The sequence below is a fragment of the Ochotona curzoniae genome, unplaced genomic scaffold (genome assembly GCF_017591425.1).
Source record: "Ochotona curzoniae isolate NIBS_2020 unplaced genomic scaffold, NIBS_Ocur_1.0 contig_2321, whole genome shotgun sequence".
In the NCBI taxonomy this organism is placed as follows: domain Eukaryota; kingdom Metazoa; phylum Chordata; class Mammalia; order Lagomorpha; family Ochotonidae; genus Ochotona; species Ochotona curzoniae.
The window spans coordinates 8,902,290-8,927,693 of NW_024465421.1; the positions used below are offsets into that span (position 1 = coordinate 8,902,290).

The following is a 25,404-nucleotide window of genomic DNA, read 5'->3' on the forward strand; positions in this document are numbered from 1 at the left end:
GATCATTCATCTGCTGGTTCATTCCCCCAAAAAGACCACAACAGCTGGGGCCCAGCTGTGTGGAAGCTGAGAGTCTGAAACTCCATCCAGGCTCCACCCGGAGCCTGTTCATAGCAAACCTCAGCCTTGCCTGCTGCATGCCGGTTTACCCTGTTCACCTAGAGCAGCTGCCGGATCTTTTTCATAGATATCAGGTGATGATATTTGCCTGCAACTGAGGCCCAGAAACCTCCAGAATGAGGCCAAGACTGGCTCCTCGGGGAGCCTACGGGAGCACACTCAGGAACGGCCCTTCCCAGGACAGGATGCAATGGCTGGAAAGGGAATCCACAACATGCCTCGAACAGCCATCATCATCAGCAACACCCCTTCTACTCAGGAGCCTAATGGCCAATTGAAGCTTAAAATCATAGATCCAGAGGGCTGGCACCATGGTATAGCCAGCGAAGCCTCCATCTGTGGCACAAGCATCCTGTATGGTCACCGCTTCAAGTCACAGCTGCTCCACTTCCCATCCAGCTCCCTGCTATGGCCTGGGAAAACAGAGGACGTTGCTTCAAGATCCTAGGTCCCGGGCCCGGCACGGTGGCGCAAGTGGTTAAAGGTCCTCGCCTTGCACGCCCGGGATCCCATATGGGCGCCGGTTCTAATCCTGGCAGCCCCGCTTCCCTTCCAGCTCCCTGCCCGTGGCCCGGGAAGGCAGTCGAGGGCGGCCCAAAGCTTTGGGACCCTGCACCCGCGTGGGAGACCCAGAAGAGGCTCCTGGCTTCGGATCGGCATAGTATCGGCCCGTTGTGCTCACTTGGGGAGTGAATCATCGGATGGAAGATCTTCCTTTCTGTCTCTCCTCCTCTCTGTATATCTGACTTTCAATAAATAAATAAATCTTTAAAAAAAAAAAAAAAAATCCTAGGTCCCTGCACGCCTGTGGGAGACCCAGAGGAAGCTCCTGGCTCCAGGCTTTCAATCGGCTCAGTTTTGCCTATTGTGGACATTTGGGGAGCAAACCAGTGGATGGAAGATATCTTTTTCTGTCTGTCTCTCCTTCTCTCTCTCTGCTTTTAAAATCAAAATAAATAAATCTTAAATAAAAATATATATAAACTCAGGAAATATTATTTTATAGAACATTGCACTACATCTACATAAATCTAGAACATTTTGGACTTTTTAAAAATCTTTTTAAGGTTAAAAAAGGTTTATTTTACTTTACTTATTTGAAAGGCAGATTTGCAGAGAAAGAGATATAGAGATAGATCAGATCTTACTCTCTGTCTCTTCTCCTCTCTGTATATCTGACTTGCCAATAAAAATAAATCTTTAAAAAAGGGACTGGTGCAGTAGCCTAGTGGCTAAAGTCCTCACCTTGCATACAACAGGATCCCATATGGGCGCCGGTTCTAATCCCGATGGCCCTGATTCCCATCCAGCTCCCTGCTTGTGGCCTGGGAAAGCAGTCAAGGATGGCGCAAAGCCTTGGGACCCTGCACCCATGTGGGAGACCTGGAGGAAATTCCTGGCTCCGGCCTTCAAATCGGCTCTGTGGCACTTGGGGAGTGAATCATTGGATGGAAGAGCTTCTTCTCTGTCTCTCCTTCTCTGTGTGTATCTGACTTTCTAATAAAAAATAGATAGATTTTTAAAAAGAGAGAGAGAGATTTTCCATCCACTTGTTCTCTCTCCAAATGGCTGTAACTGCTGAGACTGGGCCAGTCTAAGGCCAGAAGCCAGGAACTCTATCTGGTGCCCCACATGGGTGTCAGAGTCCCAAGCACTTGGGCCATCTTCTGTTGCTCTCCCAGGCTCATTAACAGAATGCTGAGTTAGTAATGGAGCAGCTGGGACAGGAACCAGTACCATATGGGATGGCAACATGGCAGGTGGTGGCGTAACTTGTTATGCCACAACAGCAGTCCCACCCCCTTAGCCTTTTTGCTTTTTAAGATTTATTTAATGTTTATTGCAAAGTCAGATATACAGAGAGGGGAAGAGACAGAGAAGAAGATTTTCTGTGTGATGATTCACTTCCCAAGTGACCACAACAGCCGGTGCTGCGCCAATTCAAAGCCAGGAACCAGAAACTTCCTCCAGCTCTCCCACACGGGTGCAGGGTCCCAAGGCTTTGGGCCGTCCTCAACTGCTTTCCCAGGCCACAAGCAGGGAGCTGGATGGGAAGTGGAGCTGTGGGGATAAGAACTGGCAGTCCATATGGGATCCAGGCGTGTTCAAGGCAAGGACTTTAGCCATTGGGTTATCACACAAATTCTTTTTTATTTAAAAAATTTTTTTTTAACATTTGTTTATTTGGGGCCCAGTGCAGTAGCCTAGCAGCTAAAGCTCTGGCTGTTGCAGCCACTTGGGGAGCAAATCATCAGATGGAAAGTCTTCCTCTCTATCTCTCCTTCTCTCTGTATATCTGACTATCCAATAAAAACAAAGAAATCTTTATTTTAAAAGTATATAAAAAAGATCTGTTTATTTGACAGAGAGATGGGACTTTTGGATGGACTTTTGGATGGAAGATTGAGCTCTCCCCCTCCTCTCCCTGTATCTCTACCTTTCAAAAAAAAAAAATATATATATATAGCAGTCATTTTTAATCTCTGAAATAGACAAGCTCGAGGCAAGGGGAATTAACCCAGCAGTTTAGACACATGCTAATGGAATGCATGGGTTTCATCCCTGATCTGGCGCCTGACTGCTTCCTCCAGGGCAGACCCTGGAGGCAATGGTGAGGGCTTCAGGTCATTGCATTCCTGCCACCCACAGAGAGACTGCAACACCAGCTCTTGGATTTGGCCTGGCCCATAAAGAAGGAGCGTGGGTGCCAGCGCTGCTGCTTGGTGGGGCAAGTTTACCACCTAGGATGCCAACATCCCACATGGGTACCGGTTTAAGTCCCAACTGCTATACCTCCGATGTGTCAGATGTGCCTGGGAGAAGCAGCAAAGGATGGTCCAAGTGTTTGGAGCCCAGAGCCCACATGTAAGACACAGAAGAAGCTCCTGGCTTCAGCCTAGTCCAACACAGCCCAGCCCTTATGAAGAAGAAGAGGCTGGTGCTGTTTCATGGCAAGAGGGTGCTAGTTCAGGTCCCAGCTTCAATCTAGCTCCCCACTAATAGAAATCCTTGAGCTCCCACCACACACTCACTCATGTAGGGGATCTGGCGGAAGCTCCTGGCTCCTGGCTTCAGGCCAGCCCTGCCCTGGCCATTGCAGCCAACGGCGGTGTGAATCAGCAGATAGATTTCTCGCTTACTCTCTTTCTAATTCTGACTTTCAGACAAACAAATGATTTTTTAAATTAGAAGATAAGTTGAACTTCAAAGTATATTTTCATGGTCAAGGTTTAATAATCTAGCTCCCCCATCTTTGGGCCTATTAAAGGGATCAATAACCATCTTCGTTTCCACATTTCCTTTTTTTAGTTGGAAAGGCAGATTTACAAAGAGAAGGAGAAACACAGAGAAAGATCTTCTATCCAATAGTTCAGTCCCCATGTGGCCACAACAGCCAGAGCTTATCTGAAACCAGAGGTCAGAAACAAGGAGCTTCTGGGTCTCCCACGCGGGTGCAGGTTTCCAAAGCTTTGGGCCGTCCTCCACTCCTTTCCCAGGCCACAAGCAGGGAGCTGGATGGGAAGTGGAACAGCCAGAACATGAACCAGCACCCATATGGGATCCTGGCACTTGCAAAAAGAGGATTATCCGATTGAGCCATCGTGCTGGGCCCTGGACATTTCCTATGGTGCGTTACTGTGAAGTACTCCAGAGTCTGAAAAGCTACTGTGCAACCATTGTCACGTCAGAGAATCTTGCAACAAAAGGAGAGAGAGAGAGAACAGCCTTCATCCAGCTCAAGACAGTCACCTGGTAAGCAAAGCTCCAGCAACGTAAAGGCCGTATAACAGGCTGTGGTCCTGAGGCCTGTCACCATCTACCTTGGCCGCAAACGGAGACTGAGCCAAAGGAAGTTGGCTCTGACACTCTACAGGTAGCCTGGCACGGCCATCTCGGGCCTCATGTTTGACAGGAGTCAGAGTGACACCGCTTGGCGCCTGTTTTCTCTTGACAAACAAGTTTCTAGAACAGCGAGTTCACCAAGACAAGGTCACTCTGGGGGCTGTGTGGGATCAGTCTGTACTCGCGTCTGAATGCAGACATTCAGAACATTATCCAGGGGCTGTCGCTGTGACACAGCATCTTAGGGTGCATCCTGTCATGCCAAGTAAGTGCTGGCTCGCACCCCCCTGCTCTACTTCCCATCCAGCTCCCGCTCATGGGCCTGGAAAAGCAGTGAAAGATGGCCCAAGTGCTTGGGGCCCTGTACTTGTGTGCGAGATCCTTATATAGTTCCAGGCTCCTTGTCCAGTCCCAGCCTTGGTGGCCCTTTAGGGAGTGAACTAGCAGATGGAAGAGCTCTCTGCCTCTCCCTCCCTCTCTGTAATTATTTCAAATAAAATGATCAAATCTCTCTCTCTTTTTTAAAATTTTCTTTTCTCTTTCTCTTTTTAAGAACATTATTCAAGCTATTTAGTCTTGTTCCTTTCCTCTTATCTCTTTTTAAAAAGATTTATTATTTTATTGGAAAGTCAGTTACACAGAGAGAAGGAAAGACAGAGAGAAAGTTCTTCCATCCATTGATTAACCCCTCAAGTGGCCGCAAGGGCTGGAGCTGAACTGATCCAAAGCCAGGAGCCAGGAGCTTCTGGGTCTCCCCCGCAGCTGCTGGGTCCCAAGGCCTTGGGTTGTCCTCAACTGCTTTCCCAGGTCACAAGTAGTGAGCTGAATGGGAAGCGGGGCTGCCGCAATATGAACCAGCACCCATATGAGATCCCCACAAGTATAAGACAAGGCCTATGGCTGTTAGGCTACTGCGCTAGGCACTCCTCTTACCTCTTAAAACTCATTAAGATACCCAAACATAGGAGTGAGCATTTGGCTCACTGATTCAGCCACCACCTGGAATGCCTGCATACTATAGTAGAGTGCCCAGGTTCAAATCGCCGTTCCACTCTCCATTCCAACTCCTGGCTGATGCACATTTTGGAAGCAGCAGGTGAGGGCTCAGGTACTCCAGTCCCTGTCACCCACGTGGGAGTCCTGGATTGAGGACCAAGCTCCTGGCTTCAGCCTTGCCCAGTCTCAACTATAACAGATGTTTGGAGAATGAACCAGCAGATATCTCCCTCTGTGTCTGTCTCTCAGTCTTTCAAATAAGTTCAATGAATAACTAAGTGGTATTTTACAAAGATACCCAGGCATACCCCTCCTGCTAGCAGGAGTCAAACCCCTTTCCCTGAGATTCCCCAGAAAGCTGTAAGTCATTTCCAACACCTATTGATGACATGCACACAGTTGCTGTGTTGTGTGGTTGTCCTCACTGCATTGACTTAACCCGCATTTGTTCAAATTTTTTTTTGAAGATCTATTTACTTATTTGAAAGATAGAGTAACAGTGTATGTGAGGGAGGGAGGGGAAGAGAGAGAAAGAATGAATCTTCCAGTTACTGGTTCATTTCCCAAATAGCTACAAGGGCTGGGACTAAACTAGACCAAAGCCAAGAGCCAAGCTCCATCTGGGTCTCCCACGCTGGTGACAGGGGCCCATGCACTTGGGCTATCTCCATCTTTTGCAATTTTTTTTTTTTAAGATTCTACTTATCTTATTTGATAGGCAGAGTTACAGAGAGAGCAAAAGATAGCAAGAGAGACAGCGTTCTTTCCATGTTTTGGTTCACTTTCCAATTGGCTGCAGTGCCCAGGATTGGGCCAGGCCACAGCCAGGAGGCAAGAGTTTTATCTGGAACTCTGATGTGGGTGGCAGTACTTGGATCACCCACTGCTGTTTTTCCAGGTGCATTAACAGAGAGCTGAATCAGAAGTGGAGCACCTGGGACTTGAACCGGCACCCATATGGGATGGCAGCACTTAACACAGCTTGTCTAGGATGCATTAGTGGAGAGCTAGATTGGAGGTGGAACAACCGGGACTTGAACCCCCATTTCAATATGGGATGCCATTGTTGCAGCGGCATCTTAATTCAGTAAGCCACAATGCCAGCTCCAATTTGATTTTAGGTGGGTCCTTGGTGGCCTTGACACAGAAGGGCCTTGGCACTGGAGACTGCTGTGGTTGGCTTTTTTCCCATGGATAATATTGATTTTTTAAAAGTTGACGTCAAACAAATTTTCAACCTGAAATCAGACAAAACATGTGTGGATTAAGGCTTTGGCTTGGAGGCTGTTGGCTTGCATTCCTTGCGCTGGCCATCTCCCTTCTTGGAAGTAAAAGGTTAATGCTGCTATGAGCAATTCCCAGTTATTAAGCACCTCGGTTGAACCAGAAATAGAGCACCTCCTTCCAACTGCACTATTATATTTAATGTTCTTTTCTCCTAAGTCATTCAGAACTCTGTGCACGCCATTCACGCTGTGCCACTTGCAAGGTTGCCTGGTGCATGTGTGACTATAAATGAGGTCAAATCCCTGCTTTACCGGAAGATGCTGATGTCTTCCCATTGCCTGTCGCCCTGTGAGCCTGTCGCCATGGGAACTGTAATCAAGTACACAAGAACACCTCCATGAACAAATCCTGGGGGAACAAAGTTCATTTTAATGAAGCTGGTCTGACCGCCTAGCGATCTGGAGGACGTCCTGGGCTTCTCTGAGGCGTTGTGCCGCCTCCTGACTTTAAGCTGGCTCTGGAGGAGGAGAAAGTGGAGCTGTCTCAGGTAGGAGCTGGGGTGGAGCCCGAGCAGGGAAAGTCGGCCCAGGCCTGCCCCACCTGCAGAAGCAGCAGGAGAATGGTCTCGGTTTCCCCGGGGCTGTGCCAGCTCTGCGGGGGTGGGGGGTGGGGGGATTGCACCTGCCATGTGGAAAGCATGCTGGCATCCCAGACTTGGGCTGGAATGTTCTGAAGGATTGCTGCAGCCCAGGAATCCTAGGTCAAAGGGATCCAGGTCTACAACACCTGCTCTGGCCCGTGCAGATGGGACAGGTAGGGGATGGAGTTGCCCTTCCCTTGGCGCATTCTTGCCATGTGCTGCAACGTGTGCCCTTCACCTGCTCTCCAAACAAGCCTGGGGGTCGGGAGAGGAGTTTTGTCTTCCTTTCACTGCAGGCAAAGAGCCTGGGGACCCCTAGGCCCCTCGGCCCTTGCCTCCTTCCTTTCCTCTGTTGGGAGAACCAAGCTTTCTGCCTCGGTTTCCCTGGGCCTGGGGTTAGTCCTGGCCCTTGCCATGCCAGAGTCCCCGGCCAGAACTAGGCCCTGGAGTTAGGACCATCATGGTTCCCATGCTTGTCATGGTAGACTGGGCTTGGCAACAGGAGAAACCAATGCTTAGAACCAGTATCTTATTGGTGTATTAATTGCATTTACTTGTTCTCTTTAATTCTCATTTTATTTATTTGAGAGATGGGGAGACAGAGAGCTTCCATCCACTGGTTCACTCCTCGAATGCCCAGGAGCGGGGAACTCAATCCAGGTCACCTGGGTGACAGGAACCCAGTCCCTTGAGCTGTCTCCTGCTGCCCTCTGGGAGACACCCTGGGGTGCCCATGAGCAGGAGGCTGGAATCAGGAACAGAGCCAGGACTCAGACTCAGGCACTGCTGTGGGATATGGGGCCATCTAAGTTTTTTAATGGCTAGGCCAAATGAGTCACCAGAACCACTACTTAAAATATAGTTACTATAGGGCCAGTGCTGTGGCATAGCACACTAAGCCTCTGTCTGTATTGCCGGCATCCCAGATAGGCACCAGTTCATGTGCCAGCTGCTCTGATTCCTATTCAGTTCCCTGTTAATAACCTGGGAAAACAGTGGAGAATGAGTCAAGTGTCTGGGCCCATGCACCCACATGGGAAATCCAGGGCAAACTCTGGCTTCTAGCTTCACACTGGCCCAGGACCAGTCCTTGAAGCCTTCTGGGGAGTGAATCAGCGAGTGAAAGATTTCTCTCTCAATCTCTCTCAAAATCTCTCTCTCTCCTTTCTCTGTAAGTATGCCTTGTAAATAAAAATAAGTTGGGGGTCGGTACCATGACTCAACAGGAAATCCTTCACCCTGTGGTGCCAGCATCCCATTGCGTGCACCAGTTTGTGTCCCAGCTGCTCCACTTTCCCATCCAGCTCCTTGCTTATGACCTGGGAAGTCAGCAGATGATGACCTGGGTCCTTGGGACCCTGCACACATGTGAGGGACCCAGAGGAGGCTCCTGACTCTTGGTTCCCGGCTTTGGACCAGCTCAGCTTTGGTGTTCATGGCCATTTGAGGAATGAACCAGTGGATACAGGACCTTCTCTCTCTGTGACTCTGCCCTCCTGCTGCAGTTTCTTCTTTAGCTTTCCAAAACACCCTAGGCCTGTACAGGGAAGTACGTGCCTAGCCTTAACAGCCTGAATCAAGCTGATTTGGACACAGTCTGGGGGACCCTGGTCACATAGGAGTGGGTCCATGGCAAGGTCAGGTTCATAGCTCAGGCTTCCAGGCTCACTCCTGGTCCCTCTCTTACACCTGCCCATGCAGCTGAGAAGGGTATGTAGGCGAGAAGGCGGGACAGAGAGAGAGTGTGGGGGCAGAACATGACAGAGAGAACAGAGCCTTCTAGGCTTGAATGGCCTTTGCCTGTCCGTCTAGCCCCTAGGCCATGTGGAAGGCTGAAGCTTTTTCCTCTATCCCTGTCCAACAAGCAGATTGGTTGATTTAAAAAAAAAATACTATGTTACTAAAGTTGTAACACAATTGATTAAAAAAAAACCAACAGAATGTATCAAATTACCTGTACCTGGATCCCTTCTGCTCCAGCTCACCTCCTAGAGGCCATCACCGTGCAGTTGTACCCTGACCATCTTCTGATGCTTTCCCAGATGCATTAGCAGGTAGCTGGATAGGAAGTGAACAAGGGACAAGAACGCACACTCCTCTAGGGGACACCGTTATTGCCAGCAGTGGCTTAACTCACTGCATCACAACACTGCACCCTCGCACTCTGAATGGTCACAATATTCCAGACTGAACCAGGCTGAAGCCAAGGACTACAGACTCCATCGGTCTTCCGCAGAGGCCCAAGCACTTGGGCCATTCAACATGGCTTTCCCAGGTGCATTAGCAGTGAGCTGGAACAGAAATGGAGCAACAGGGACTTGAACCAAATCTGTGCTCATGTGGGATGCTGGCATTGCAAGTGACAGTTTAATACAATGTGTCACAGTGCTAGCCTGGGTCCCACTATTCTTATTAAATGTTTATAATTTTTATTTTTTTAATTTAAGAAGCCGAGAGATAGAGATCAAACTCATCTTCGAGTTTGCTCCCCAAATAACTGCAATGACAGAGCCGATGAGCCAGGAATTGACGATGTCAAGTCTCCCCACAGGGGGACAGGAACCTAGATACTTGAGCCATCACCACTGCATCCTAGGCTCTGAAATGGCAGAAAGCTGGACAGAAACTGATTCAAATTCAGGCATTCAGATATGAGAATCAGGCATTTTCTAAACACACGCACTCCCCATAGTAGCCAGCGATTCCTTCGATTCCTTCGTGGGTATCATTCATCTTTGGTTTTGCATTTCCCTAATGAATAGTGCCCTGAGCATCTTTTTAGGGTCTCGCTTTTACATCGTGATTTGTTGTTGCAGAGTTGTAAGAATTCTTTAACTTCTAGATAGTCACTTCCTACGGGATACACGATTTACAAATATTTTCTCCCATTTCACTGACTGTAGCTTTTGACGCACATCCCCCTGGGGCTGCCCAGTCCTGACTCCCTGGTCGGAGATCATTTGCCCATATATGGTGAAGTTTGATGCCACACACTTGGGAGAGTGGTGGGGCCGACAGGACACGGGCTCTGTCTTCAGGATAGAAATTCTCAACATTCCGCTTCAGGCAATATTTGTCCAGTGCTCAAGGCCTGCGCTCAGCGGGCACTAGAACCCGTTTTCCCACGCTTACTGTCGTCACTTCCTATCGAGATAGTAAAGGAGATAGGACGACCCCACTACCCCATGCTCAGTGCAGGGCCCGGGGTGTCCGGAGCACGGACAATCAAAATGCCTGCTTCCTCAGGAAGATGCTCTCGTCTCTAATACAGGGGTACTAGAAACATGAAATGTTCAGATGGGAGCCTTAGGAGCCTATGATCAGAGTGGCTAAAAGCTGGGGTGCTCTCCCGCAGGCGGTGTAGCGAACCCCAAACCCCGCTGGCAGCCCGGAAAGTCAATCCTAAAGCCGGAGCCCCACCTTGCCGGGCGTAGCCCGCGTCCTTCCCCGGAACCTGGGCGCGGCTGGGCTGTACTACCGGCGCGGGGGGGACACGAGCAACAGGCACACACACAAAAATGCCTGCGACAAGATGCTCTTCTCATTTGTGTCCCGCCACTCCAGAGGCCATGAGGGTTCCGCCACGTCTCCAAAACTAACTCTCCGGGGGTCCCCTTCGCTTTCCTTCGTCTCTCGCTGAGTTACTTCTTGGCCTTGACCCCTCGGCGGGCCACTCTTTTGGTACATCCCGACTCTGATTCGCCAAGGCGGGGCGGGCGCCGAGGGCCACTGCGCATGCGCGCGCCGCGAGGGTGGGTGGGGCAGGTGGGAGGAGTGGGAGAGGGGAGCGCGAGCGCGGACCCCGCCCCTCGGCGGCCGCACGCGTGACGTCGCCGGGGGCGCTGGCCTCCGCCGGGCTCTGAGCGGTGAGAGCGAGGGGCTGGCGGGCCCGACGCCGCCAGCGAGATTGGGAAAGGGATGAGGGTGCTGCGGTCCCTCGGAGGGGGCGTGCGGGGGCGGGGAGGCCTAGGTGCGCCAGAGGCCGCTGCTCACCCTCAGGCTCTGGCCCCCCCCGGGTCCTTTTAGTTTCCCCTTTCCAGAAAGTCCCAGGACTACTGGAGGCAGGGCTGAGGCTGAGCGTTCCTGGCGCCTGCATTTTCGGGTCTCCTTCCCTGGCCCCCCACCCCGTTTGCCCGCCTCTGGCCTTCCAGATGTTCCTTGTCATCAGGTTGACACAGGAGGCTGACTTTGACCCTGCCACTGCTAGAAGAGCGAATGCCCGGGCCTCGGTTCCTCCGCTGTGTGTGTGCGCGTGTGTGTTCCTTGCCTCACCTGATTTTGTGGATCAGTTCCACATAGAGAAAAAGGGAAAGGGGACGGACATTTGTGGAGTTTCTGCAGGGCCAAGGAGACACCTGCTCTGCCACGTTTAGTCTTTATCTGATGTTATTCCTGTGTCACAGACTCCTGAGCTCACTGGGGGTGCTAACCGCCTGTCCCTTGGTGAATGAGGAGCAGACCCGAGTGTTGGGCTCCCAAGAGCGGTTCTGGTCAGACATTCCCTGCCGGGTCTGGACTCTGGAAGGAACTGTGTGGCTTCAGGCAAACCCCACACCTCCAGCACTGCTTCCTCCTGTCGGAGAATGGAGAATTCTCTCTCCTGCCTTCTGATAGCTGGCTGCCGGGGCCTGAATGTCATCAGAAGCAAAATGCTGTGGACATCTTGGGGAATCCAGAGCTTTGGATTCTGATCCTGGCTCTGCTAGCTAGAACGGCCTGTGTGGCTCTGGCGGCATCACCTCTTCACCTCGGCCACGCTAGGCTTTGCATCCATGGGGGGTCAGTGCCTCTTGCAGGCTTTATGTGGCTCACCTTTCCCCCCCCTGTCTTCTAGCCGCCTCTCCCTGGAGGCCCAGCTGCCTTTGCTCCCCATGGGCAGCTGCCAAGCAGGGCACAACGTGCAGCTGTGTCTGGCGCACCACCCGCCCCTGGTCTGTGCCACCCTGATCCTGCTGCTGCTCGGCCTCTCTGGCCTGGGACTTGGGGGCTACCTCCTCACCCACCGGAGCAGCCTGCGCAGCCCGGACATCCCTCAGGTGAGCACCCCCCTGCCCGGTCCCATCCTCCCTCCCCCCAGGCAATCCTGTACTTGCTACCCTTCCCCTCTCACTTGTTGCCCGTCTTCCTCTTCACACACAGGACTGGGTCTCCTTTCTGAGGTCTTTTGGCCAGCTGACCCTGTGCCCCGGGAATGGGACAGCCACAGCACAACGGCCAGGCTCTCATGTTGTAGGCTTACTGACCACGTTGACTTTTGGGGATGATCCAGGCAGGAACAAGACCCAGACATTCCAAGCCAGCATCCCAGGCCGGCAAGTGGGATTGAAAGGTGAGCTGGGTGCGGGGTGTGGCGGTGGAAACATGTGGCATCCAAACATGTAGAACTGAGCCCTGCCTCTCTCCTCACCAGCCTGGTGGCTATGGGTACATCCTTGGATGTTACTTACCACCTCTTTAGCAGGAATTGGGTACTTGTTACCCAAGGGAAGCATCTCAATCAATGGCTTTTCTTTGCCTTTCCTGATTCTTTGAGTCTCTCTTTGTGGTGTGATGACAGGCCAGATTTGACCCAGTGTTCTTGCTGTCTCCTCTTAGAAGTACCTTCTCTTTCCATGTCCTGTTCAATTAAATGAGTGCCTTAAGTGCTTTGCTGTGTTCTTAGATTAGCCACTGTTGGTTTCCAAAGAGTTTGTCTTTTGGGAACAAGTGAGGGAGAGCGCGTCACCAAATGGACTCTGATGCCCGTGTGTATTTGACTTTAGGTGCCTTATCAAAACAGTAAGGAAAGGGTGCTGGGGTGTGATGGGGAAAGCCACTCTGACTTTCAAAATAAAAGAATAAATCTTTTAAAAATGGAGAGATGAAGAGGAAGGAGGGAAAGAATTTTTTGGATTTCCGAGGTCAGAAGGACCTCACGGTGCAAAGCGATACTGTCATTCTAAGATGCTTCTCAGGTCACGTGGGTGAGTGTATCCACCCAGTATGCATGGATGTAACAAACTCCAAGCTTGAGGGGTGCCTGATATGTACAGATTTGACACAGATTTTTCTACCTTTTGAAAAAAATACCTGGGGACCAGTTTTGTGTTGCAGTGTGTCAAGCCAGCACTCGCTGCAGCTGACATCAGCATCGGCCTGTGGGTTTGAGTTCTGGTTACTCTGCTTCCAAGCCATCTACCTAGAAATGCATGTGGGAGGGCAATGACTAATAGCCCAAGTGCTCAGATCCCTGCACCTCGCCCCCAGGTGAAAGGCCAGGGTGGGGGTTCCTGGCTCCTGGCTTTGCCCTGGCACAGACCCTGCTATTGCAGCCATTTGGGGAGTGAGCTACAAAGGAGGATCTCTCTCTCTTGCTTTCCTTTCAAATGCACACATCTGAAACAAATACATTGCAACTGGTATTTTGGCTTGGTGAGCTAAGCCGCTGCTTGAAACACCCACATTCTATATCAAGAGTGTTGATTCAGGAGCTCAGCATGGTAGCCTAGTGGCTAAAGTCCTGCTCTTGCAATCCCCTGTGGCCACCGGTTCGTCTCCTGGCTACTCCACTTCCCTTCCAGCTCCCTGCTTATGGCCTGGGAAGGCAGTGGAGGATGCCCTAAAGCTTTAGGACCTGACACCCATGTGAGAGACTGGGGGAAGCTTTTGGCTCCTGGCTTTGGATTGGTTTAGCTCCAGCCATTGCAGACACTTGGGGAGTAAACTAGCAGGTGGAGGATCTTTCTGTCCCTCCTTCTCTCAGTAAATTGACTTTCTAATAAAATAAAACCAAGTAAATCTTATTTCAGTACCCATGCTACTTTCATCATTCTCATGCAACAGTTGAAATACATGTTGTCACTGATGTTAGTTCAAAAAATAAGTAAATCTTGAAAAAAATGCTCAGATTTAATAAAAATAAAATAAAATTTGCAACAAGCTTTTTTTTTTTTTGCAGTAGTAAACATTATTATCCCTGAGATTTATTTGAAATATACTTATTGCTGATTGGAAAAAAATACATTGCTCCTTGGAGTTTTCAGAAAGTTCATAGAGGGGCTGGTGTCATGACATAATGGGGTAAGCCACCACTTGCAATGCTCGTGTTCCTTATGGAGGCCAGTTTGAGTCTCACATGCTCTACTTTCCACCCAGCTCTACGTTTGTGGCCTGGGAAACCAGTAGAGGGTGGACCAAAATCTTGGGACCCTGCACCCGCTTGGGAGACCCAGAGGAAGCTCCTGGCTCCTGGCTTCAGTCTGGCTCAGGCCGAGCTGTTGAAGCCACATGGGGAATGAGCCAGCAGATGAAGGATTTCTCTCTATATTTCACCCTCCCTCTCTCTTTGTGACTCTGCCTTTCCAATGAATAAATAAATAAATAAATATATAAATAAATCTTTTTTGTAAAAAAAAATTAGAGAAATGAATGTTATAAAATAAATATGAAGTTCAAATTTTTTGTACTAAAATAAGCTTGTTTTTGAATCCCATTTCTCAAGGTTTTTGAAGTACCTTTGTATGATGGCTTTACAGAGATAGGATTCATAGATGATACAAATCCCTGCTTTCAAGGGTCCAAGGAAATGGCTTTTAGTGTGTACACAACAGCCTGCAACTGTCACCACCACAATTAATATTGAGAACATCCCCATCAGCCCGGAATAGTCTACACCCATTAGCAGTCACTTCCCTCCCCCATGCCAGCCTCATAAGCCTGGGCAGCCACCAGTATGTTCTCTGCGTATTCATCCTTGCATGCTTTTTTGTAACTGACTCCCTTCACTTTGAAGCGTGTTTTTTTAAAAATAATAATCATCAGGAAATAAGATAATTTATTCATTCTATTTTATAATATAAATATTCTTACAATTTGAATTACACTAAAATTTATAATTTATTGTTAATGAGATAAATTAATTTATTAAATAAAAGATGAATTATTTTATTAATAAATAAAAAAACATTTGTTGACTTGAAAGGGTGACAAAGAGGAAAGATCTCATATTCCCTGGTTCAGTCCCCACCTGTCCACAAGGGCTGGGCCAGGCCAGAGCCAAGAGCTTCCTCCAGGTCTCCCACATGGGTGCAGGGGCCCGGGGATTTGGGTCATCTTCTGTGTTCCCAGGTGCATTACCAGGAAGCTGGCCTGGAACTGGAGCAGTCGAGTATAGAACCAGTTCCCTGATATGGGATGCCAGCATTGCAAGCAGCAGCTTAACTCACTGCAGTACGCCAGCCCTGGAATCATGTTTTAGAGGTTCGTGGGTTTTTTTTTTTTTAAGATTTATTTGTTTGTTTTCGAAAGTCAGATATGCAGAGAGGGGAGACAGAGGGGAAGCTCTTACATCTATTGATTCACTCTTCAAGGGACAGCAACAGCTGGAGCTGAGCTGATCTGAAAGCCAGGAGCCTGGAGCGTCTTCTGGGCCTCCCACTCGGGTGTAGGGTCCCAAGGCTTTGGACTGTCCTTGACTGCTTTCCCAGGTCACAAGCAGGGAGCTGGATGGGAAGCGGGACTACACCCATATGGGTTTCCAGTGTATGCAGAAGAGGACTTTAGCCGCTAGGCTACTGTGCCGGGCCCTGTTTTGTTTTTTTTTGTTTTGTTTTGTTTTTAAGACTCACCCTGTATTAGTTCTTCATTTCTTTTTATAGCTGAATAAGATCCATTGTGTAAATCTTACACTTTTTTGTTTACTCATCATTTGATTTCTGTTTGGGTTGTTTCCATTTTGTTGCTATTGTAAGTGATGCCGCTATGAATACTTGTGTACATTTTTGGTGGGAACATATGTTCACACTTCTCTGGAGAATATACTCATGAGTGGAATATCCGATAAGGCTGTGCTTAATCTCTTGAGGAACTGACAGACTGTTTTCTGCCCAGCTGTACCACTGAGCGTGCCCACTACATGACTTGCACTTTCCCTGCCATGTCACCAGGGCTTGTTATTTTCCGTCTTCCTGATGGTAGGTGGCCAGGGTCTGTGTCCCTCTGAGGTTGTGATTTGCATATTCCTGGTGACTCATTTTCATGTGCTTCATAGCCATTTGCATATCCTCTTGGAACAAATGAATATTCAGAATCTTTCACATGTTTTAAAAATTGGATGATTTAATTACTATTTTAAATATTACATTAGATTGATTAATATAATTATTAAGTTGTAATCATCCTTTAACGTATTATTTTATTTTTCATTGGAAAGTCAGATATATGGAAAGGAAGAGAAATAGAAAGGAAGATCCACTGATTTATTCCCCAAGTGGCCGCAACAGCCAGAGCTCAGCCAATGTGAAGCCAGAAGCTCCTTCTGGGTCTCCCATACTGGTGCAGGGTCCCAAGGTCCCAAGCATTATTTTTTTAAGATTTATTTTTTGGGGATCCTGGTGCAGTAGCCTAGTGACTAAAGTCCTCACCTTCTATGCATCGAGATCCCATGTGGGCACTGGTCCATGTCCTGATGGTCCCGCTTCCCATCCAGCTCCCTGCTTGTGTCCTGGGAAAGTAGTCTAGGATGGCCCAAAGTCTTAGGACCCTGTACCCACGTGGGAGACCTGGAAGGGGCTCTGGGCTCTTGGCTTCAGATCAGCCCTATGCTCCAGTCATTATGTCCACCTGAGGAGTGAACCATCGGATGGAAGATCTTCTTCTCTGTCTCTCTTCCTCTCTGTATACCTGACTTTGCAATAAAAATAAATATATCATTTTATTTTTTTTAAGATTTATTTACTTTTTATATCAAAGGCAGATATACAAAGAAAAAGAAGAGAAAAATCTTCCATCCATTGGTTCACTCCCCAAATACTCACGACTAAAACTGAGCTTATCTAAAGCCAGGTGTTTCTTTGTCGCTTTTAAGTCTGTTCAGAGGCCCAAGGTTTTTTATCCTCCTCCGCTGCTTTCTCAGGTCATAAGCAGGGAGCTGGATAGGAAGTGGAGCAGCTGGGATTAGAACCAGTGCCATTCTGGAACACTGGCACCTGCAGATAGAGGATTAGTCAGTTGAGCCGTTGCTCCAGCACCCTGACAACATCTCAATACAAGCCCCTTATCTAAATTATAATTTGTAGGTCTACCATTTAAGTTGTCTTTCTATTCGGTCAATAGTGTTCTTTGAAATAGAAATGCCCTTAATTTTGATGAAATTCAATTTATTTTTTTTTATTTTGTTGCTTGTATTTTTGTTATCGTGTCTAAGGATGTTTAACTCAAACTCACTAAAATTTATGTGTGTGAGTGTGTGTATAAAGATTTATTTGGAAGACAGAGTTACAGACAAAAAAGGAGAAATACAGAGAGGAAGAGAGATCTTGCATCTGTTGGTCCACTTCCTAAATAGCCACCATGGCCGTGGGCGGGCTGAAGTCAGGAACTAGAGCTTCGTCCAGGTTTTTCATGTTTATAGGATCCCAAGTCCTTGGACCATTTGTTACTGCTTTCTCGGGTACATTAGCAAGGAGCCGAATCAGAAGTGGAGCAGTCGAGACTGCTCCAGCAGCGGGATGCTGGATTGCAGGCAGCAGCTTAATTTACTGCATCATGGCACTGGCTACTACATACATACACATTTTTCTAGGGACTTGATAATTTTACTTGAAAGTCAGATAGAGATCCCTTCCATCTGTTGGTTCACCTCCCAAAGAGCTTCGAGTGGTCAAGGGCTGGGCCAGCTGATGTCTCCCACTTGGGTCATCCTCTGCTTTCTCAGACACATTAGCAGGCAGCAGGGTTGGAAGTAGAGCAGTTGGGATTTGAACTGGCACTGCTGCAGGATGCCAGCAGCCATAGTTAAGCCATAGCCATATAACTGCCTGTGCCACATTGCCAGCTCCCTATCCACTGGTTCTCTCCCCAAATGGCTGCAATTGCTAGAGCTGAGCCAATCCGAAGCCAGGAGCTTCTCCTAGGTCTCCCACATGGGAGCAGGGACCCAAGGGTTTGGGCCATCTTCCGATGCTTTCCCAGGCTATAAACAGGGAGCTGGATGGGAAGCAGAGCAGCCAGGACATGAACCAGCAGCTACATGGGATCCTGGTGCTTGCAAGGTGAGGATTTATCCACTGAGCCATTGCACTAGGAGCCAGTTTTAAATTTTTTATGTATTTACATATTTGAAAGGCAGGGAGACAGAACGCTTGCAGGAACTGACTGTCACTCTCTGAATGCCTGCAACAACCACAGCTGGACTCTAGCAATGTCAGGAGTCAAGGACTCTGTTCAGATATCTGCGGGGGCCTGGCAGGGACCCAGCCACCTGAGCCATCACTTGTTGCTTTCCAGGCTAGGGAGGTGGGACTTAAGGACTCACTACAGGTAAGGCTACAATAATCAAAGCAATGTGGCTCCAGGATGAGGAGAAACACACAGAGCAGTGCACTAGGAAGGAGTGTGCAAACGGACATGTACATGTGCTTGGGAACATTGTGGACGTGGGTATGTAGCCCAGCAGGTGCTCAGCGACTCTCAAGGACCACCTTCTGTGCTTAGCACCCGAGTTAGCAAATTAGGCACCAAACTAAGCTTTTTTTTTTTTTTTAATTTATTTACTTTAAATGTTTAAATGTTTACATAGTTGATCAGCATGGGAAGGATCCAGGATTAGGGATCACTGTTTTTGAACTTTCTATTTCTTTCTCCTGTTTCTGGGGGAAGGAAGGTGATAAGGGGAAGAACCATGCCTGGCCTTTCAACCACTGCAGTACTCGGGGATGGGGAACAGTTACGTGACATCAAGCCAGGGTTCCCATGTGGTGCATGCTCTGAGGGTTCTGCCTGGGTGATTTTGATAGTTCTGAAATGTCAGTCTTGCCAATCTACAGATGAGGAAACCCTTCCGGCTTCCACTGGCTGACACAGTCAACCCCACAGTCTCCATTCGTCCAGGTTTTTGCTATCATCTTGTGGCTGGGATAGTTGTCCAGTTTGTTCTGTTCTCCTTCCTCTGCCACAGTATCAGATGTCCTCTGCAGGCCCCAGTGGGCTGCCATATCCTCCATGTACTTCAGGCCTGCCATCCACTGCTCCAACTTTTCCAGTGAGGAGGACCAGTTCTTGCAGGAGGACCCAAGGACCTGGGCCAGGCAACCCGGTCTCTGCCATTTCCAGAAACTTTTTGAAGTACTTGTGATCAGTAGAATCTCAGTATGAGGACTTTGGCTGGCAGTGTGGTTCAGTAGGTTCAGCAGAAGGCACCTTGTGAAGCAGCAGATCACCACTTAAATAGGTGGATTCCTACAGCCCATGTGGGCACCCAGGTGGAGTTTCTGGTTGCTGGCTTTGGCCTAGTCCAACCCTGACTGTGGTAAGCATTTGGGGAGTTCATTTGTAGGTGGAAGATTCTCTGTCTCTCTCTCCTGGCCATCATTGCTCTGCCTTTCAAATAAATAGGATCTTGAAAAGCATTGAAGAGGGGTCAGTGTCATAGTATAGAAGGTAAAGCCTCTGCCTGTGGCACTCACATGGGTGCCAATTCAAATCCTGGCTGTTTCCCCCATCCAGCTCCCTGTAATGTGCCTGGGAGTCTTTGGGTCCCTGGACCTGTGTGTGAGACCTTGAGGAAGTTCCAGGCTCCTGGCTTTGGATTGGCTAAGCTCTAGGCATTGTGGTCATTTGCGGAGTGAATCAGCAGATGTAAGATCTTTTTCTCTTTCTCTGAGTAAACTCTATTTCAAATAAAAATGAATAAATCTTAAAAAAAAAAAAGGCATTGAGGAGACAGCATGGACAAGCAGAGAGCTCCTGCCTGCTGGTTCACTCTCCAAATGTCCTCAAAGGCTTACGCTGGGCAAGAATCAAAGCCAGGAGTCAGGAACACAGCCAGATCTCCCATGCTGCTTTCCAGGCAGGTGCTGGTGGGAAGCTGGAATCAGAAACTAGAGTCAGAAATTGAGCCTGGGGAATTCAGATATGGGATGGGAGACTTTTACTGCATTTTATCTGCTAAATCACAGTCTTTCCTTTTTTCTTTTTTTTTTAAATATTTATTTATTTCATTGGACAGATATACAAAGAGGAAGAGAGACAGAGAATAAGATCTTCCGTCCATTGATTCACTCCCCAAGTGGCCGCAGCAGCCAGAGCTACACCAATCCAAAGCCAGGAGCCAGAAGCTTCTTCTGGGTCTCTCACATAAGTGCAGGATCCCAAGGCCTTGGGCTGTCCTCAACTGCTTTCTCAGGTCTCAAGCAGGGAGCTGGGTGGAAAGCAGGGCTGCTGGGACGTGAACTGGTGCCCACATGGAATCCTGGTGCGTTCAAAGCAAGGACTTTAGCACTAGGCTACCATGCCAGACCCAATATTTCCTTTTTAAGAAGAGATTTATTTATTTTTATTGGAAAGGCAGATATATAAAGAGAAGAAGATACAGAAAGATCTCCCATCCACTGATTTCACTCCCCAAATGGCTACAATGGCTGGAGCTCAGCCAATCTGAAACTAGGATCCAGGAGCTTCTTTCAGGCCTCCTATGTGAGTGAAGGGACCCCAAGGCTTTGGGCCATCTTCAGCTGCTTTCCCAGGCCACAAACAGGGAGCTGGATGAGCAGTGGAACAGCTGGGGTACAAACCAGCACCCATATGGGATCCTGGCACGTGCAAGGCAAGGAGTTTAGCCACTAGGCTATCATGTTGGGCCCAGTATTTTCTTATAATACGTAGTTAAGGTTTTTGTTTTTGTTCTATAGCATTCTTAAATATATGTAGATTTTATTTTACAGTGAGAACTAACAGCTTAATGGTGTATCTATTTTTTCCACACAGAAATTGTCCCAAGGCCATTTACTGACAAAGCCATCATTTCCCCACTGATTTAAAATAGGGGTGAGCCTTTTAACAGAGTTTGATATCTGGCGGAAAGCTGCTTTCTTGAAAAGGAAGAACTGGTTTATACAGGCTGAGGTCAGCAGCCTTGCCGGTATTGGCATGATGTGCTGTAGCGATTACAAGCCAAATTCCTTTATGCTGCTGTGAAAGCCCAGTTATTTTCATTTCACAATGATATAAATGAGGGCATATGAACTACTTAATTTGAATAGAACTGATGTGGCCGTGCAGAAAGTTCCAGCCACCTTCGGGCCGTATCCCTGCCCTAATGGAAAAGCTCTGCTCCATGGAGAGAGGTCACAAAGCCTTCCCAGAGGTCAGTGGGTGCACAGAACCCCTGCCTCCATGTGTACAGTCCTGGACCCAGTGCCCAAGAAAGGGAGCCACCAAGCTGGGGTGCAATGTGATTTCCCCCTTGGGGCTTGCTGCATTCCTTCCTCCCTTCCGATAAGTCCTGCTCCCGTTCTTATATTGGCTTGAAATTCGTTTCTTATGCAGAGTCAAAAGCTTGGATTATGAGACCCATCCCCATAATACAATCGCTGCCCAGACACTTTGTGTTCACACAGAGCCTCAGAACTGGGTGAAGTCTAAAGTCAGCCCCCGTCCAACCCCTCATTTTCTCTTATCTCTTCTTCTGTGTCTCCTGCAGGGTCTTCTGCGGATGAGTCCATCCTCATCACAGCCAAGGTGATCCCAGGAAGGACCCCAGGAACCTGCCTGTATTTTAATGCGGGTGCAGGAATCCTGCCCTCCAGCCAGCCACCCATGCCCTGCCCCGAGGAAGCAGCAGGCAATGGCAGCGTGAGTCCTCGGGTGAGGCAGGAGTGTGTCCACATCTGGAGCCACGAAGGCCTGGTGCTCACCAAGCTGCTCACCTCGGTAGGAGCTCCAGGGGCAGTCCTGGGAACTGCCTGCATGCTAAGGGTTGAGTCTCAAAGGTGTCTGGAAGCAGTCTTGCCTGGCAGCAAAAGTACAGACCTTCTAACCTTGTCTTGGAGGCTGTGTGACCCAGAGCAAGCGTCTGAATGTCTCTGAGCCTCAGCTCCCCAACGTGTAGGAAGGCATAGCCAACACCATCCTTCAGTTCCAACAAATGACTTAAATGATAGTGACTGCAAAGTGCCCAGTGCCTGGTTGGGCACATAATAGAGCTGTGATGAATGACAGCGATCATGGTCTCAAAATACAAAAGAACTCCATCTCGACCTCAGAGAAGTTCAGAAATGGAATGGCCTGATCGCTGTCCTAGGCATGTGAGCAGTTTCACATAAATCAAGCAGGGGGCAGTTAATCCTACGCAAACCTGTGTGGAGGGCACCCCAGAGAGAAGATGGCATCTGAGAAAGGCTGTAGCAGTTTGTAATATACAAAGTGCTTTGAGATCCATTATCTTATTTGATCTTCAGGTAGCTTTTTGAGTTAGGAGTTATTATGATCCCGTTTTGTAGATGAGGAGCAGCTTGAGAAGGAGGGAGGGAATTGCCTCTGGCCACACAGCTGGCTAAGTGGCAGAGCCAGACTTGTAACCACACCTTCTGCCCTGTCCTGTCGGGGTGATCCTTGATGAATGTGGGAGGCTTGGGAAGCGGGTGCAGAAGGGGCAGGTGAGACTGCTGGGGCCCGATCACCAGGCCAGAATGCTGCAGTTTGGCTCTGAACAAGGGTCCTAAGCAGGAGAGAGAAGTGGCCGCTGAGGCTGGATGCAGGAGGTGGGCTGCATGGAAGAGGGAGGTGGACCAGGAGGCTGCTCTGCTCTGATCTCCCTGGTTGGCAAAGCCCACAACCCCTGCCCTGGGGGGAGCATGCCTTGGGACAGTCAGGGAAAGCCAGGATTCTAGATCTGGCACTTCTTGCATGGCTTGAAAACATCTATGACACTGAACTTTCCTGTCTCCTGTCAGGGGCTGGGCAAGAAAGCGGTTTGGGACCCATCATGACAAACTTCGGGTGATGGAGAAATCACCTTTGCCCTTTGGTCATTCACTGGATGTAGGACCTGCTCCCCTTGTTGCAGGCTTCTCACTGTCCCCCATTGGGCTGGGATCAGGTGTCTTCCCAAGAGAAGGTGCCTCTCCTTGCAGCAGCTCCCTGCCTCATGTCCCCTTCCCCCTAACACCTGTCCCTAGGAGGAGCTGGCCCTGTGCGGCTCCAGGCTGCTGGTCCTAGGCGCCTTCCTGCTCCTCTCATGCGGCCTGCTCTGCTGTGGCACTGCCGTGTGCTTCCACCCGCGTCGAGAGGCCCACTGGTCCAGAACCCACCTCTGAGGGTGCTGTCCTCCTTCCTGCCTGGTTCCTAGGTGAGCATTTTTGGTTTTGTTTTTTTCCTCATCAATCCTGTGGGAACAGGGAATGGGGTGGGATAGGGTGAGGGTAGCAGATCTAGCCTCAAATATGGCTACTTCTGGCCTCCTGAAAACCCAATTCAGTGACATCCTGCAGGGATGGAAGACAGTACATGCCCTGAGCAGTCAACATTTTTCTTACTTACTTTTGCTTTATTATTAGTATAGAACATTTGGTACTCGTAGAAAAGACCAGAAAACATAAAAGTATAGCTTGGCAATTTATCTATTTATTCATGTATTTATTAATGCATTTTTAGATCCCACTCTGGGGACAGTATTCCTAGCAAGTCTCTTCTGGTTCCCTTGCAGTGAGTAGCTGTCCTGCTCTGTGGCTCATCATCAAGCACACATTCCTAAATGGTCTGGTTTGGCTTTACTTATTTCTGAGTTATGTGTAACTGAAAAAGCCAGGAGCCAGGAACTTTTTCTGGGTCTCCCACATGGGTGCAGGAACCCAAGGACTTGAGCCATCCTTCTATACCTTCGCAAATCATAAGCAGGGAGCTGGATCAGGCAGTGGGACAGCCAGGACACCAGTTGGCACCCAGATGGGATGCTAGTGCTTGCAAGCAGAGGATTAGCCTGTTGTGTCACCATGCCAGCCCCTCTTTATAATTTTTTTGAAAAATATTTTTATTTATTTGAAAGAGAGAGGAAAGACACAGAGGGAAAGAGCTCTTCCATCCACGGCTTCACTTCCCAAATGGCTGCAATAGCTTGGACTGAAAGAGGACAAAGCCAGGAGCCAGAAGCTTCTTCCAGGTGTGCCATGTGGGTGGCAGGGGCCCAAGCACTCGGAACATCTGTCGCTTTCTCAGGTGCATTAGTCAGGAGCTGAGTCAGAAGTGGAGTAGCCTAGACTCAAACCAACACCCATCTGAGATGCCAGGCCATGCTGACAGTGGCATAATCCCCTGTGCTATAGCGCTAACCCCTAGAGTTAACAGTCTGCCTGACACTGCCTTTACCTTTATTTCCCATCCACTTTTTGGCAACAGTTGTTCATTGCAAAGCTTCAGGTTTGACACTTCATCTGGATTATGCATCAAATTTGTCTTGCCTTTGCCCTGAAATTTAGAATCTAGCTTTGATGTAAAATTTTACGAACTTCACCCTCATCAGCCCAAAACAATCTGATGACGTCCACTTCCTGGGCACAGCCTAATCACTCAAGCATTTGACACACACTTCCATTTAGTCATCGCCGTGTTTAGGAAAAGCTGAATCCACTAGCAGGATCTTTGGAGGAAGTCGGTATCAAAAGTAGCAGTAGGTACAGGCCAGAGGAAATGAAAGGTCAGGATCAACTCCACTTGCTTTGCTGAGGGCCAGGCCTGACAGCCCCAACTCTCTCCTTGGCACCAGGAATAGTGTTGCCCTCTCAGCCATGGACAGCAACCAGAAAGCTGCCTGGCCCTAGAAGCTTCTGGGACCCTGATGCCACTTGGTTGGTTGATTGACAGTTGACAGTTGTCACTCCCTCTGCTGCTGCTCGTGTTTCTGGCCCATCCCAGAGCTTCCTCCGAGGGCCTCTGACGTGTCCCGTTTGTTGATTTGTTTTCTCTCCAGGTGTAGATGAGCTTCTTGGATCTTGGTTCTGAGTTGGAAGATACAGAAAATGAAGAACTGGAATGTGGGAAGGGGGAAGAATAAAAGGGTTTTTTTTTTTTTTCCCCATTCTTGGCTTAGGTACTTATTGGGGATGGGCTGACGTGGAAATTACAGTGTAAACAGGATTGGCAAACTTCTGGTTGATGCTAATTTTTGCTACAGATTACATTAGGTTGGGAGCTACCTTTAGCTCCTCCATGATTGGGATCGGCTTTTGGAAAACCAGCAGATGGTTTTGGTCCCAGGCTTGCCACTTTAGGTCTTGTTCCCTTCCTTCCTTCCTGTCTTAAGATTTATTTTATTTCTTTGAAAGGCACAGTGACAGGGAGATACAGAAAAAAAGATCTTTCATCCCCTGGTTCACTCCCCAGATGTCTCCAACAGCCAGGAGCCAGGGACTTCATCCAGGTCTCCCACAAGAATGGCAGGGGCCCAAACACTTAGGCGTCTTCCACCACCTTCCCTGGAGTATCAGCAGGGAGCTGAATCAGAGGTGGGGCAGCCAGGACTGAAACCGGCACTCTGGTATAGGATACAGGTGTTGATTATTTCTTCCATAAAATAAGATCGATCTTACTAGCCAGTCGTGGAGATGCTTCGATATTTGTTGCCCTGTGACCTGGGGCATGTCATACAACTCTGCAGAGCCTAGGTTCCACGAAGGAACCTGGCCAATTGTGTTTCATTGAGTTGCAAAGATGCCTCGCACCTGGGCCCCAGCGTCCAGGTTGGATGCTTCCTAGCCCCGCAGCCATCCACTTTCCCGCCTTTTCCGCGCCGAGCAGTGGCCCTCCCTTGCCTCTCCCAGCCGCCG

The 25,404-nt window shown here is 48.9% G+C and overlaps 1 protein-coding gene across 5 annotated transcripts; it reads left to right on the top strand.

Moving 5' to 3' along the window:
• The first annotated feature begins 10,618 nt into the window (after positions 1-10,618).
• On the top strand, positions 10,619-25,169 carry TMEM219 (transmembrane protein 219). 5 transcript variants are annotated; one of them, XM_040973055.1, is made up of 6 exons: positions 10,619-10,692; positions 11,661-11,862; positions 11,966-12,155; positions 21,285-21,514; positions 22,762-22,931; positions 24,549-25,169. In XM_040973055.1, exons 2-5 carry the CDS (start codon positions 11,698-11,700, stop codon positions 22,897-22,899), a joined length of 723 nt encoding a protein of 240 aa, XP_040828989.1. In that variant the 5' UTR covers positions 10,619-10,692; positions 11,661-11,697; the 3' UTR covers positions 22,900-22,931; positions 24,549-25,169. The 5 variants fall into 5 exon arrangements, with proteins under 5 accessions (XP_040828989.1, XP_040828990.1, XP_040828986.1 ...); XM_040973056.1 differs by lacking the exon at positions 10,619-10,692 and adding an exon at positions 10,725-10,928; XM_040973052.1 differs by lacking the exon at positions 10,619-10,692 and having other exon boundaries at positions 10,937-11,862.
• Positions 25,170-25,404: the final 235 nt, after the last annotated feature.